We start from the raw sequence: 15387 nt of genomic DNA on the forward strand, positions 1-15387 counted from the left end.
CCCATTCTTGCTCCCAATTCTTTGAAAAGGGCTCCTTTAAAATATAAGACATGTAACTGACTATACCATTGGCTTTCCCTCCTTATTTATCATGAACTCTAAGACTGCGTGTTCCCTGTCATCCACGGTTCTCATTGTCCACTCCTTCTTTCTTATTAGATAGGCCCAACTCTCTGCTTTTCTCCACCTTTTAGAGTGATAAAGTTATCATCAAGGCAAGTTCATCAATTGTGAGCTGTTCTGTTTTTAGCCTAGAGAGAGCGTAGGAAGATGTCAGATGAGATAAAGTATAAATCGCTTTGCAAAGCTTAAAACACCATAGAAATACCAACAATGATGACCCCGATGATATTGATGATGTCTAGATAATTGCATGTCCCTTGTCTGTCATGTCTCCATGTCGAGTTTGTGATTTATTCTCTAAATTAATTATCCATTTCTTCCTTTTAACGAAGTGGACTTTACTATATTCCTACCCCAGTATAATTTTGGATTCTTTGTTGATGGCTTTTTCATCCTATTTCTCTCTTTTGAATTTATATATTTCTCCTTATGAATATCTTTGTAATATACCATTCTTTTATGGAATCTAGTTTCTTTTGAAAAAATATTTAGTCAAAAAAAAAAAAATATTTAGTCAAAAGGCAAATGTCTCCAAGTCCCATGAGGATAAAGTTATTTGTTTGATATTACATTCACCTTGCTTTTTACCCCATACTCTGTCTAGGCCCCTTACTTCTTCTGGGATAGTGCCTCCTGGAATTTGTGGTCACCGAGATTCGGCTTTTTATGACATCCTTGCTCTCGTTTGGTGAGGATCCATGGCTCCTCTAGGCAAATCTGTCTTGTAGTGACCCTCATTAGATACACTATTCCTGGCCCAAAGCTCAGGACACTCCTATTTTAAGTCATGGTTCAAAAATCCAAATCCTATTCTCATATACTGTCTTCCTAGCCAGGTCAGTTTCCAAACCTGCTTTTTCTGACATCTCTGCTTTCAAGTAACAAAAGAAAGGGAAACCCCACCTCTAAGGACATTAATTTTTGGCTTTTCTATTGATGAATTCTATATTCTTTCTCATAGTATCACTTGGTCCCGGAAGAATCACCAGAAATGGGGAATAGACTTTAAAGATTTGACACCCCAATTCAACTAAATCAAATAAATAGTTAATATTTATTGTAGTTGGACCCACACAATACCATATACCAAGATAAGATCAAAATGGGTCCATGATTTAGGCATAAAGAATGAGATCATAAATAGATTAGAGGAACAGAGGATAGTCTACCTCTCAGACCTGTGGAGGAGGAAGGAATTTATAACCAAAGGAAAATTAGAGATCGTTATTGATCACAAAATAGAAGATTTTGATTACATCAAATTAAAAAAGCTTTTGTACAAACAAAACTAATGCAAACAAGATTAGAAGGGAAGTAACAAATTGGGAAAATATTTTTACAGTTAAAGGTTCTGATAAAGGCCTCATTTCCAAAATATATAGAGAACTGACTCTAATTTATAAGAAATCAAACCATTCTCCAATTGATAAATGGTCAAAGGATATGAACAGACAATTCTCAGATGATGAAATTGAAACTATATCCACTTATATGAAAGAGTGTTCCAAATCACTACTGATCAGAGAAATGCAAATTAAGACAACTCTGAGATACCACTACACACCTGTCAGATTGGCTAAGATGACAGGAACAAATAATCATGACTGTTGGAGGGGATGTGGGAAAACTGGGACACTAATACATTGCTGGTGGAATTGTGAAAGAACCCAGCCATTCTGGAGAGCAATTTGGAACTATGCCCAAAAAGTTATCAAACTGTGCATACCCTTTGACCCAGCATTGCTGTTATTGGGATTATATCCCAAAGAAATACTAAAGATGAGAAAGGAACCTGTATGTGCCAAAATGTTTGTGGCAGCCCTTTTTGTAGTGGTTAGAAACTGGAAGTTGAATGGATGTCCATCAATTGGAGAATGGTTGGGTAAATTATGGTATATGAAGGTTATGGAATATTATTGCTCTGTAAGAAATGACCAGCAGGAGGAATACAGAGAGGCATGGAGAGATTTACATGAACTGATGCTGAGTGAAATTAGCAGAACCAGGAGATCACTATACACTTTACCAACGACATTGTATGAAGACATATTCTGATTGAAGTGATATCTTCAACATAGAGAAGATCCAACCCACTTCCAGTTGATCAATGAAGAACAGAATCAGTTACACCCAGAGAAGGAACACTGGGAAGTGAATGTAAACTTTTGCACTACTGTCTTTCTTCCCAGGTTACTTATACCTTCGGAATCCAATTCTTAATGTGCAATAAGAAAATTGGATTTACACATGTATATTGTATCGAGGTTATACTGTAACACATTTAATACGTATAGGACTGCCTGTCATCTAGGGGAGGGAGTAGAGGGAGGGGAAAATTTGGAAAAATGAATACAAGGGATAATGTTGTAAAAAAAATATATCTGTGCATATGTTTTGAAAATAAAAAACTTAAAAAATATATTTATTGTAGTTAAATTTATTATAATAAATATTTGTTTATATATTTATCTTAAATAAATATGTAAATATTTATAAAATAAATAAATATTGGTTAAGCAACTATTATGGACCAGATACTGATGATACAGAAATACATATGGTGAATGAATGGAAATTAAAAGTCCCTGCCTTGAAGGAGGGAGCATTTTGTGACAAGGAAGCCTAAAGTACTTACCAAGCAATTCTCCTGGGGGGAAGAGTGAGAGCACTAACCATTGGGGGCATTCAGAAAGGCAGCATGCATGCTGAGCTTTGAAGGGAACTAGAAAAATCAAGAGAATGGGGAGAGAAGAAGAAGCATTCTAAGCATGAGAGGCGACAACCTGTGTAAAACATGGAGGAAGGAGGTGGGAATTGTGTACAGGGAACGGTGGTTATGTCAGTTTGAAGGAACACGGTGTATAGAGGTAGGTGGGAGGAGAAGGAGCAAAGAGACACATTGGAATCGGTCTAGAGAGATAGTTCAGCACCAGATTGTGGAGGGTTTTCATGTCAAACAGAGGATTTTGTATTTTCCCCTAAATGGAAGGTCTCCGACAGCTCTCCATCACATCTCAGAACCCGACATGTGATGACAGCAGACTTCTCCACCCCTAGTATCAAGCCAGCACAACATGGGCCAGTTGGCTATCCACATTCCTGGATTCCCTACTTACTATGTGCTGGATGCCATTTAAATACAAAGAAAAGGCCAAAATAGCTTCCTGGTTCCCAATGAGCAAGCTGCCCCCTAACCACTGGGATTGAGTGCTTCCTCTGATCACCGTCAGGTGAGCTCTTCTCAAGTGGGACCTGTGAGCCCTTCCATTGTCCCCTGATCCTTAGAAAGCTGCTTCCGCCTTAATTGGTCTAGATACACCTTCAGCATCTCCCATCAGAGACCTGGGAGAAGCCCTGGGCCATGGGTATATCTCAGGAGCCTCCACCAGTGTGCTTCCCTTTGTCATGCCATTTGATGATAATAGATCAACCAGACTCTTAGCTTTTAGAAAAAGACATCTACTATGGTGATAGAGTTGGTACGAGATATTAGCCCTCGTGGTCTATGAAACATTCTTCCCCCAGTACCAATAAAGCCCAGGGAAAAGTGGATTTGATAGCTTAGAAAGCACATGTGAAAAGATGACTTTAGGACTTCAGGAAATCTTTCTGCTGGAATCCTCAAGATGTTCCTTTTAAGTATAGTATTGCTTTTCTGCTAGGTTGGTTCCTTGTAAATCTGGGAACCGGTCTTACTGTCTCTTTTGCTTCCTGATGCGGATGCGGATGTCATTGCCAGCCATTGCTATCCCTTGCCACTCCTACCTTGCCAATGCTTTGTTCAGTTGTTGTTGTTGTTTTTATTGCCTCTGATTCTTTGTAGGTTTCCTTTTTTTTTTAATAGCTTTTTATTTTTCCAAATATTTGCAAAGATAGTATTCAAAATTTACTTTTGCAAGATTTGTGTTCCAAATTTTTCTTTCTGATCCCTTCCCTCCCCCCCCCCCCCCCACATAGACAGCAAATAATCCAATTCTTTAGGATTTTCTAAGATACTGGAACAGTTGGCCATTTCCTTCCCCAGCATATTTTACAGACAAGAAAACTGAGGCAAACAGGTCAAGTGATTTGCCCAGAGTCACACAATTAATAAGTGTTGGAAGCCAGCTTTGAATCAGGGCTTTCTGACTTCAGGTCTGGTGCTCTGTTCACTGTACCACCTGACCCTCCCAGGGTGCCTGTAGAAAGTCCTAATCCTTCTGTCTTCTAAAGTTCACCATCGTCTTACTTGACAGAGGTACAGGATATGGCATCCTGTTATTTATTTAGTGTTACTATTTTGTTATTTATTAAGTGTTATTTAAGTGGGGGTGGTTGACTATTTAGGGGGACCCTCCAAGGTTATTTCTCTCTTTTTTTCTTTTTCTTTTAGTCTTTCAGGCAAAATTTCATTGTCTCTGGTTATGGAGACAATCAGGACCTACTCTTAGGGGTGTCCTATTAATGGGGTATTCATGGGAGTCTCAGCCTGCTTTTCACCTTCTCTCTTCTACCCTTTCTGTGAAGAGAAGTCCAACAGGGGAATTCATGGGCTATGTCATATTTGGACCCGACTTCCACTTGGAGGAGGAGTTCTTGGGCAATATGGCCCTAGACTCTCCTCTTCTAGCTAGAGAGATTCTTAAGGATCCTCAGCTTTGGAGGGGTGTCTTTTGAATAGCTTTGAGTTCCAGAATTTGGAATATAACCTTCCAGCCAGGGAAAGGAAACTTCCTGATCCCCATTCCTCTGGGAAAGAAAAGGAGATCACCTTATATTCCCTGAATCTAGAGTTTTTGGCGAGGGACTGAAGTCATAATCTGAGGGGACAAAAGTCCAGGACCCTGCTTTCTCTTATTTTTTAGAAGTTATTCAGACAAAGGAGACTAATGAGTAAGGAGTTAGCTGGCTGTGCTGAGATCCCAAAGTATGTTTTTCTCTTGGGAGAGTTTAATCCTTCAAAGGGTCCCTACAGGGCATAAAATATGGGACTTACTGAATTTACTGCTATTGGGAGTCCCTTTCACATGTTATCTCTATTTGTTTACAGACTCCTGCAAGTATGTCTGTGGTTTTTTGCTTTTTTGGTCCTGTGGAGAAAAACAAAAGCTACCCCGTATGCCGTATACATTTGTTATCCTGAGAGCTCGTACCAGAGCATGTTACTACATCTGTGGAAGCTCAGATGGGAGTGATAGTCAGAGATTTCCCAGAGAAAACTCCATGAAGGGACATCATGAACCAGACATGGAGATGGACTCTGGGAGACTGGGCCATCAATCCCATCAGTTCTCCATTGCTCCTGCTGCCCCCCCCCCTCCGCCATGTGACTCATGGCTATGGAAGACACCCCTTCAATCACACCACGTCACTTTAGTCAGGGTTCCATCCTCGGGCCCTCTAGAAGGATCTCCCTTGTACCTGGGCCTTCTTCATTCTCAGGCACAAAACTGTTAATTCCTGTGATTGTTCCATACCTGTCAGCCCTAGAACTTTCTTCCTCCTAAAATTAACTTTTATGCGAAAAAATCTTTAGCCAGTTTTAGAAGCTTTTATACCTTACTGAACATCAAGCAATTCTTCTTGAAAAATGAAATTTTGTTTTTAAATTTAATGAATGTCACCCCCTCAAAAAAAAACAAACCCTTTAGTCAATCTGGAATCCTTATTCAGCATCAAAAAATAATAGTAAAGAGAAACTGTATATAATGAAGTGGGGAGGATAGCAGTATGAGACTCTCCTATATTACAAACTGCCATTCCTAAGAGTGAAAAGCATAAATGAAATTAATGTAAAGCCAATTGTGTTTCAGTCCTCAAAACAGACTTCCAATTAGTTATTCTGTATGGTTTTCACTTTATAGAAATGGACCTTTGTACAGACCCCTATGTAAAGGGATTTTTTTCATTATTTAATATTTTCCTGGTTACATGTAAAGCAATTTTTAACATTTGTTTTTAAAACTTGTAGTTCCAGGTTTCCATTTCTCCCTCCCCATCTCTCCTCCCATTAAGACACATGTGAAGTTATAGAAAACATTTCCATAAAAGTGATATGAAAGAAAACATAGATTTCCCCCCACCCCAGCCCCTGAAAAACTCTCAAAAAATCAAGTTTAAAAATATGCTTCAAAAACTCAAACCTGACTTCTATTTGCTTATCTGTGTACATATGGTATTCCCTGGTTCCAAACATGGCGCTATGGACTCTAAGGAATCTCTGCACAGACATCTTTATGTTCTGAAAGATTACTTCCTTCATTTTTGAACAGAGACAACAAACATCATTCTGACTGGGGGTGTGAGGGCCAAAGATGGTCCTGGGCACCTAAAAGGTGAAGGGCCCCCGCCCTAGTAGAAAGCAAGCTCTGACAGTGAGGACTCTTTTCTTTCCGTCTGAGGGTCCCTCCCACCTGGCACAAAGCCTTCCAAGTTAGTCGGTCGGCAAATGTTTATCAAGGGGCCAAGCTCGGCCCTGCTAAGGCCTGGGGATGCAGAGAAAGGCTTAAGACAGGCCCCACCCTCAGAGAACTCCCAATCAAATGGGGGAGACAACTGGGGAAAAAGCTGGAAAAGTGTTTGTTGGGGGAACCCCCAGGGTGCATAGCTGCCTTGGAAGAAGTGACTTGCAAGGGCAGCTAGATGGCCTGGATGGAGCACCAGTCCTGGAGTCAGGGGGACCCGGGTTCAAATGTAGCTTCAGACACTTAAGATGTCCTAACTGTGTGACCCTGGGCAAGTCCCTTAACCCCAATTGCTGCAGCAAAAAAGAAAAAGAAGAAGGAAGTGAATTTCAGAGGCGATTGATTTCATCTTGTCACTTTCTGGAGCTCATGAAATCCTGCAGAGCAAGCAGGTGAGCTATGATAAGGTACAAGCCACCTTATATAGTGCAGGATGCAGGAGGAGCTCTCCAGAGGAAGGGAGGAGTCTCAGTTTTAGGGTTGGATCATGGAATCCCGGAGAAAAGCCGAATCGAACAGACAAAAAGAAATTGCAGTTGTTGTCTGCGATAAAGTCTTATGCTTTTGCCCAAACTGCTTTTTTGATCTTTCTGGAGCCTGATCAGATTTCAGACCCTTCAATCACTTTGCCTCTGTGAATTCAGGGTTACCTGGAGTCCCTTTTGGGCCCTGATTGATCCTTGGATCCAAAGAGAACCCAAGCTGGGCAGGCTAAGCCTGAACTCCCCCATTCAGGGGCCCCCTAATAAATCACATCTCCGACCTCTTTTACATTCTAAGAAAATGCCTTTCTTCACAAAAAGCTTGTGATGCAACTAAGGCAAATATTATTGTCCCATTTTATATAGGAGAAAACTGAGGTAGGAGAAGTTAAATGACCTATCTAAGACCTAGGACTTCAACCTGAGTCTCTCCTGATTCTACATTTTGCATTTTCCTGCCACACTATGCTGCCTTCTTCCCTAACCCAACACATCCTTTTCTCTTTCTTCATAGAGGTAGCAGAAAGCAGAGTTTGGGGTGTGGGGCTGCCATTTCCTAGCAAAGTATCCTCCCTTCTCAGGGTCTCCTTTTTTCCAACTGTAAAGCGAGTGGACTGGACCGACAGATCGGAAAGGGCCGCTGCAGGGGTCAGGGTGGAACCCGGGTTCGAATTTCCAACACTCACTTGGATCTGGAAGAGGTGGGGACCGTCATCCACTCTTCAACCGTCCAGCATAAGAGAGACCCGTCCCTGTGCTCTGTGAGATCAGCTCTTCTGATCCCCGGGGCTGGAGGACAGCCTGGGGCTGTCACGGGGTCAGAGGTTCTGTGTACTTTCTGTTCCTTTCCACTTCTGTGGCTCCATAGCTAGCTCATTGTCCACACCGGCTTAGCTCATCCTGGAATTTCCCTGGGTGCCTGGGGCTGCCTTGTCCATATCCCAACTGCCCCGGAGCCTTTCCAACGTGGCCCTTCCCTCTCTACCACCCACCTCGTTCTCCTTTTTGGTGAGTTCTAAATGGACTTTCTATTTCAGGGGGAATGGGTCAGGCCAACTTTCAGTCCCCTTCCAAGCCTGGTCTTAGCTTCCTGGCTTTAAGATCTGCATTGGTGGAGGGAATTTCCTTATCTGGGAGTTTATATATAAGGAAGAAGGGAAGGAGAGGGAAGAGGAATAGGGAGGAAGGAAATGAGTGGGGAAAGAAGAAAGGAGGAAGAAAGGAGAAAGGAAGGAAGGAAAGAAAGGAGAGGGAGTAGTGTCATTCATGAGCCCCCATCAGGTATTTTCCACACCGATTATTAGCCAGAGTTAAGTAGCTTTTTAAAAAAAGTATTTACTAAGGTGGAATAATATCAAGAACAGTGGTTATAACAATTTTCCTCCCAACCAGAGGCTAACTCTTCCCTCGTATTTACAAACTCCCTGGGGTGAATAGGTTCAAACACAAAGAGCACACATGGCCAAGGGATAACCTTCCACTAATCCTTGGTTATTGGAAGTCCTTTTCTCTCCTTGTGGAGTCTCAGCAAAGTTCCTTTTAGATGGAGCTCTCTTTGGGCTGTGAGATATTACTCTTGTAGTCCACAAGGTCTTCATTTGTTTAAGGTGTCATTTGTCCTGGGACATCAGTGCAGATACTACCATCAGCCACTCTGCTCCAGAGACTCTCTTACTAATGCTTATGGGAGTCCAGATTTTCCATTCTTTTGAGATGATAATAACCTGGAAAAATTTTTTTATTAATTTTTATAATTATAACATTTTCTTTGACAGTACATATGCATAGGTAATTTTTTTTTTTTTTTTTTTTTTTTTTTTTTTTTTTTTTTTTTTTACAACATTACCCCTTGTACTCCCTTCTGTTCCGAATTTTTCCCCTCCTTCCCTCCACCCCCTCCCCTGGATGGCGGGCATTCCCATACATATTAAATATCTTATAGTATATCCTAAGTACAATATATATGTGCAGAACCGAATTTTTTTGTTGTTGTTGTTGCAAAGGAAGGATTGTATTCGGAAGGTAAAAATAATCTGGGAAGAAAAACAAAACAAAACAAAAACAAAACAATGCTCACAGTTCACACTCATTTCCCAGTGTTCCTTCTCTGGGTGTAGCTGATTCTGTCCATCATTGATCAATTGGAATTGGATTAGCTCTTCTCTATGTTGAAGATATCCACTTCCATCAGCATACATCCTCGTACAGTATCATTGTTGAAGTGTATAATGATCTAGTTCTGCTCATTTCACTCAGCATCAGTTGATGTAAATCTCTCCAAGCCTCTCTGTATTCCTCCTGTTGAATAACCTGGAAAATTGATTGGAAGGGCTGCAGATGGAGCAGAAGTTCTTCACCACTGGATTTGACCAGCACTTGATACACTTTTAGAATGAGAGATTCTCAATGGTTTGCTCTGTCATATATAGGTCCAGAAGTGGGTCTGATTTTTTTCAATCACAAGACATTTTCTCTGTGGTGCCATCTGCTTTTATTCAATATCCCAAAGCCCTTATGACCCTTCAAAATTGATCGTCACCTTATTTACACCCAGTTTACTTTGAATTGCTTGATTGAATCTAGACATCTGAAAATTATTGATACGGAGGTTGAAAACCCCACCTTTACATAAGGGTTTTTCTCTATGTATTACAGATGAGGAAACTAAGATTCAGAGAAGTAGCTTGTTAGACCCGGAAGAGGCCTTAGATGCTACCTATTTCAATGTCTTCATTTTCCAGAGAAGGATTATATAGTTATGTATTACATGTTAAATATTACATAGTTATTATACATTATATAGTGAGAGCTGAAGAGCTCTCAAGGAAAAGAAGCAAAGAGGAAAAGAAAGAAGGGATGAAGGAAAAAGGAGACCAATATATAAGAGACCATATCATCCTATACCATCATTTTACAGATCAGGAAACTGAGGCTGAGAGATGACATTGGTTGTCCAAGCCCACATGCCTAGTAAGAGACAGAGGCTGGATTTGAATTCCGGTCCTCTCATTCCTAAACCAGCAATTATTCCAATGCTGTTCACAGCCTCATTTTGAGGCTAGAGATTAAATGGCTTTCTTAAGTCTAGATGGGAGTGAAGCCCATTCTCTTGACCCTGAATTCATTGCTCATTCCCCACATTGTGGTGTCACAATAAACTGTCCCCAGAGACTCACCTCCTGGAAGCAACGGTCAAGTCCTTTGGATTTTGAACCTAAATCCTTTCTTCCCTGTTCCCTTCCCCCTTCTTCTTTGCTGGCTGTCTCGGATATTTATGTTGAAACGGGCACTGGCTCATTTCCAGCTGGGAGCTTCTTCCATTTCCTCCATGGGGCAGGGCAAACCGAGCAATGGCCAGAGCACCAGGCACCAGGGGTTGCCTCTATTTGGAGGCTGGGAGCTCCCAGAGTGGCCTCAGGGACTTCAGGCAATGCTGGGGAAAGCTGGTGAATATAGGGAGCTGTTCTCCCATATAAACTCCTTCCCTCCCCCGCACTCCGATCACCTAAAGTGGCTGGGTTAGGGGCTAGATGGAAAGGAAGAAAGAAGAAAGGAAGAGAAGAGGTAAGGAAATGGGAAGATAGCAAAACGGGATGAAAGGAAAAAAGGAAGAATGAAAGAAGGGAAGGAAGGGAGGGAAGAAAGAAAAGAAGGAAGGAAGTGGAGAGAGGAGAAAAGAAAGATGAAAGGAGGGAAGGGAAGGAGTAATAAAGAAGGGGAAAGAAATGGGAAGGGAGGGAAGAAGGGAGGAAAAGATTGAGAAGATGAAGAAAAATGAAGAGAAAGAAAGAAAAGAGAGAAGAGAGAAAAAGAAAGGAGGGAGAGAGAACGAAGAAAGGAAGAAGGAAGAGAATAAATGGGGAGAAAAGGAAGAGAGAGAAAGAGGAAAAGAAAGAATGGATGAAGGAAAAAGGGACCAATTAAAAAAGGAGAGAGAAAGGTAAGAGAGGAGCTAAAAGGAAGGAGAAAGAAAAGAGAAGGGAGGAGGTAGGGAAAAATGAAAAAAGAAAAGCATAAAGGAAATGAAAGATGGGGAAAGAAAGGAGGGAGAGAATAAAGGAGGAAGAAAAGGAAGGAAGAAAGGTGAGAAAGAAGGTAGGAGAGAGGTTAGGAAGGAGAGAAGAGAAAGGAGGAAAAAAGAAGAGAGAGGAGAGAGAGAGACAGAGAGAGAAGGTTCCTTGACAGTTTGGCAGAAGAGACAGGTTGTTTTTGTTTACTGGGGGGGGGGGGGGGGGGGGCGGTAGCACTTGGAAAGCCAGCTGCTTTCCACCTCCGTGGCTCAGTTTCCCTCCCTGGTCCTCGCTATCATTCTGTGGCCGGATGATTCTATCGCTCCTTCGGTGCAGGGAGGGGGTCTCCCATATATTCTTTAGATGAAGAACAAGAAGAAAGTGCTCACATCGCTCCCAATTAAACCTCCTCATTTTACCAAAGAAAAAAACTGAGACCCACATATTAGCTCATTGGATCTTCAAGGAAAAGGAAGCAAGCAGAGCGGCAACTAAGTTTTTGCTTTAACAAATGGGGAAACTGAGACCCACAGCTGTGAAATGCGTTACTCACGATCACCAGCTCCCTTAGTCCAGCGTTCTGCCCGGGGGGGGGGGGGGGGGCTCACTCCCTCAGTGCGGGAGCATCGCCTCCCACGCCCCTCCCATCCCCCTTCCCCGGCCCATTCTCTCTCAGCCCTTTTCTCCTTTTCACCTCCTCATTCACCGTGGCCTGCCCAGGACCAGCCAAGCCCTGCCTGAGATGACCGGGACGAGTGGGCCAGCATGGCAAGAGCTCCCCCATGCCGGATGTGCCATCTCCACGGTCTCCTGTCAGTCATGGGGAGGGAGGAGAAATCATTGCCCTTAGCGCTAACCCGGAGGCTGGAGCCCCTCTGCAGAGAAGATAACTGAGGCACACGGAGCGTGGGTGTTTCTGGGAGTTCCATCCAGCTGTGACCTCCGGGTTCCCACTTTAACATTCCCCCTTCGGAGCTCCCTTTCAGTAGCTTGTTCTGTGTTTCTAAGGTCGGTCTATGTTTTGGGGTCCCTGACGTTCTATGTTCTAAGGCCTCTCCAAAGCTGAAGAGTTCTCAGGCCTCCCGTTTGGACATTCCGGGTTCTAGGCTGCATTCTATCAGGGAAGCCCCTCCAGTCTGACATCCCACGTTCTCAGCCCCTTTCCCGTCAGACGTTCTGTGTCTCCCAGGCTCTTCACACACACACACCCCCCTCCTGCTCCTCCCGGCTCTGCCATGTGAGGTGGACAGGGCCCTCCCCGCTCTGCCAGGCCGTCCAAATGGATGAGCCCGAGCTGAGGAGGTCTCCGAGCTCAGTTGGCGAGCCCCGGGTCAGGGCCCAGAGCAGGTCCCTTGTTTTACCCAGAAGCCCCCCGGGGGAGCCCGCGACACCTTCGCTCAAGGAGCACGACGGTCACCCTCGAGCTTTGTGGCCGGCCAGTTGCACCCAGAGGTGGCCTCCGGGAGGGCGGGGGAGCGCGGCCAGCCTTCCCCGGCCAGCAGCAGCCCGCCCAGAAGGAAGTTCGGCCGTGGGGGGCGTGCTGGGGCCGCTACCTGAATGAACTGGGCTCAGAGGGACTTTAAATGGGCCTCCCAGAAATGAACCAGTTTATGGGGGGGGCTCGGGATTCTTCTCCCGCACCCCAAGGAGTGAATCCGCCGGCCTCCCCCTCACTCTCCAAACGGTTAAGCGGGGGCGCCCCCAGTCTGGGACTGGTCTTTCCCGGCCCCCAGCCCGTCCCTCCTCCCAGATTCTCCCCTGTGCAGCCTGCCCTGGCTCTCTGCGGGGAGTGGATTAAGTCAGGATTAGGACCCAGAGGTCGGGACAGATCATATTGGAGGGAGGCGGTTGCTACATTTAAGCCCCAAAGCCTCCTTTCTAAACCAATGCAGATGCTGGCATATTGGGAGGGGGAGGGAGAAGCCCTTCTCCCTCCTTACAGATCAAAATTAGCAAGTAAACTTTAATAGGCGGGTGGGGGGCGCCGATTTCCTTTATTTTGTTTAAATCTGGGTTCGCCTTCTACTGGAAACGTGTTTTCCCCAGGACACTGACCTAGACTTTAATTGTTTGGTGATAGGCATGTAAGGGGGAGGGGCGTGACTTGTTTATTGGAACAGCGCAGTTAAAAAAAAAAAAATCAACCTAGGCTAACAGTTTCTAGGCTCCCCTAAAGATGTATCCAAACAGACAGCCAATCAGCGCTTACACAGCTTTTTCAGCTCGACTCTTTTAAAGGGACAGGACCCTTCGTGTTATATCACATTTAAAGAGAAACGCGCTCTAAAAAAAAAAGGCATTGGAAATGGGGGAGCAGCCCACTTTGACCCCCCAATTTCGATTTCTCATCTCGTAGATCCCCACGGGGTGGGCTTTTGGCTGCTTTTCTTTTTAACTGCGGATCGGCTTCCTAAGTCGAGCCCCCCATCCCCGAGTTTTTCATTGTGCACCTGGGTCACCCCACAATGGCAAGGGACCCCCTTCCCCCAATGTGGTTCCGTTGAAGTTTCGCGGGTGGCTAGTGCGTGGTTGGGGGGAAGCCTTGGACTCAGGGGGCTCCAGCCCTTCCCCCCGCGGTACCCCCTTGGCCTCCATTGGGGTGGGGGCGGGTGAGCCCCATCGCCCCTCGAGAAGCCTCCATTGGGAGGGCCTAGAGGGCAGGGGAAAGGTGGTCCCAAGGGACGGGTTCCCCCAGGCCCCAGTCCCCCGGGGTCGTGTCGGCGCAGCTCCCTCCCGCCGAGGGCAGAGCCCCTCCCCCAGTGCTACAGCCCCCCTCCTACTTCTCTCTCGCTCTCCCTCTCTAGCTCTCGCTCTTTCTCTCTCTCTCTCCCTCTCTCTCCCTCTCTCTCGCTCGCTTGCTCTCTATCCCTCTCTCCCCCCTTCCCCCTTAAAGAGCCCACGCGCGGCCCCCGCGGGGCAAGCACGCAGCAGCCTCCCCGGCCGGAGCCGGAGCCGGAGCGGGAGAGCCAGGCGCGGAGCCTGAGCAGCGCGGGGCCTGCCTAGCTGCCCGGCCCGGCGGCGGCGGCGGTCCCGAAGCACACACAACGTTGCCACCCCGCTGGCTCGCGAGCCCGCCCCCGGCCGCGCCGATTGGCCGAGGCGCGGATCAATTGTGGAACGTTGACGCCCGCCGCGTTCCATCCTCCCGGGTAGCCACGTTCGGTTGAGCTTCCCAGCAGAGCGGCGGCGGCGGCGACGGAGGAACAGCCCGAGCCCGAGCCCGAGCCCGAGCCCGAGCGGGATCCCGAGCCCGAGCCGATCCCGAACCCGAGCCGGAGCCCGAGCCGGAGCCCGGCGGAGCCAGCGCCGAGGAAGGAGGCAGGGGCCGGGGCGGAGCGCGCCGCGCCGCGGAGCAGCAGCAGCAGCGGCGGCGGCGGCGGCGACATCTGCAGCCGCCGAGCCCGAGCCCGAGCCCGAGCCGTCCCAGGGCGATGGGGTCGAGGCCGGGGCTGAGGCTTTGACAGCTGGACCGAGCGAGGGAAGGCGCCGGAGCCGCAGCCGCAGCCGCAGCCGCAGCCGGAGCGGGAGCGGGAGCGGGAGCCGGGCCGGGCCGGAGGGCGGGAGCCAGCGAGCGAGCCGGAGAGAGACGGGGCGAGCGGGGCCGGGGCGGCGGCGGCGGCGGGGAGCTCGAGCCGGGGGAGCCCGGGAGGCGGCCAGCGGAGCGGCGGCGGGACCACGAGCGCCACAGCGTCCCCTCCTCGCCGCGCATCATGTTCGCCAAAGGCAAAGGCTCGGCGGTGCCCTCGGACGGGCAGGCTCGGGAAAAGTAAGCGGGGTCCCCGGGCTCGGCGGGGCCGCTGCTGGCGCCGGAGGGGGCGGACGGGCCGCGGTCGCGGCGCCCGAGGGGAGCGGCGGCCTGGGCTGGGGGCAGCCCGGGCTGACGGGCGGGAGGGAGGGCGGCCGAGCGGCCGTTGCCCGACGGGGCCCCCGCTGCCACCCCCTGCCCCGGCCGCGGGCCGCCAGCGTGCTCCGAGCGCCGCCTCTATTGTTGGGAGTGCAGGGAGGAGGAGCCGGAGCCGGAGCGGGAGCCCGAGCGGGAGCGGGAGCCTGGGGCCCCGGGAAGGGGCGGCCGGGCCGGGGGTGGGCTGGGGGCGAGCGCGGGGGGAGGGGAGGCCGGGCGCCCCGGCTCCGGGGCCGCGAGTGTGGGGCTCGCGCTCCCAGGTGGGGGCATTTCTGCAGCCCGGATGCCTCCTTTTGTCTGTCCCTCGGTGTGAGTGTGTGAGTGTGTGTATGTTTTCATGTGTGCGTGTGTGCACTGGGAAGTGCGTGTGGAGGCTTTGTTCCGGGGGCCGCAGCACCTTTCCTGCTGCTTTTTGACCCGGCGGCCAG

At 47.6% G+C, this 15387-nt stretch overlaps 1 protein-coding gene across 3 annotated transcripts in view; it reads left to right on the forward strand.

The window, feature by feature from the left end:
* Window positions 1-14179: 14179 nt before the first annotated feature.
* The window catches only part of SSBP3 (single stranded DNA binding protein 3), a 121434-nt gene continuing 120226 nt past the window's right edge, over window positions 14180-15387 (forward strand). The window contains exon 1 of one of the 3 annotated variants that reach the window (XM_074265867.1): window positions 14180-14824. In XM_074265867.1, the coding sequence (XP_074121968.1) occupies window positions 14769-14824 (56 nt within the window). In that variant the 5' untranslated portion in view covers window positions 14180-14768. The remainder of the gene's footprint in view (window positions 14825-15387) is intronic. The other 2 variants (XM_074265865.1, XM_074265866.1) reach the window with 2 other exon arrangements.

This window comes from Sminthopsis crassicaudata, chromosome 4 (genome assembly GCF_048593235.1).
Source record: "Sminthopsis crassicaudata isolate SCR6 chromosome 4, ASM4859323v1, whole genome shotgun sequence".
NCBI classification, from domain to species: domain Eukaryota; kingdom Metazoa; phylum Chordata; class Mammalia; order Dasyuromorphia; family Dasyuridae; genus Sminthopsis; species Sminthopsis crassicaudata.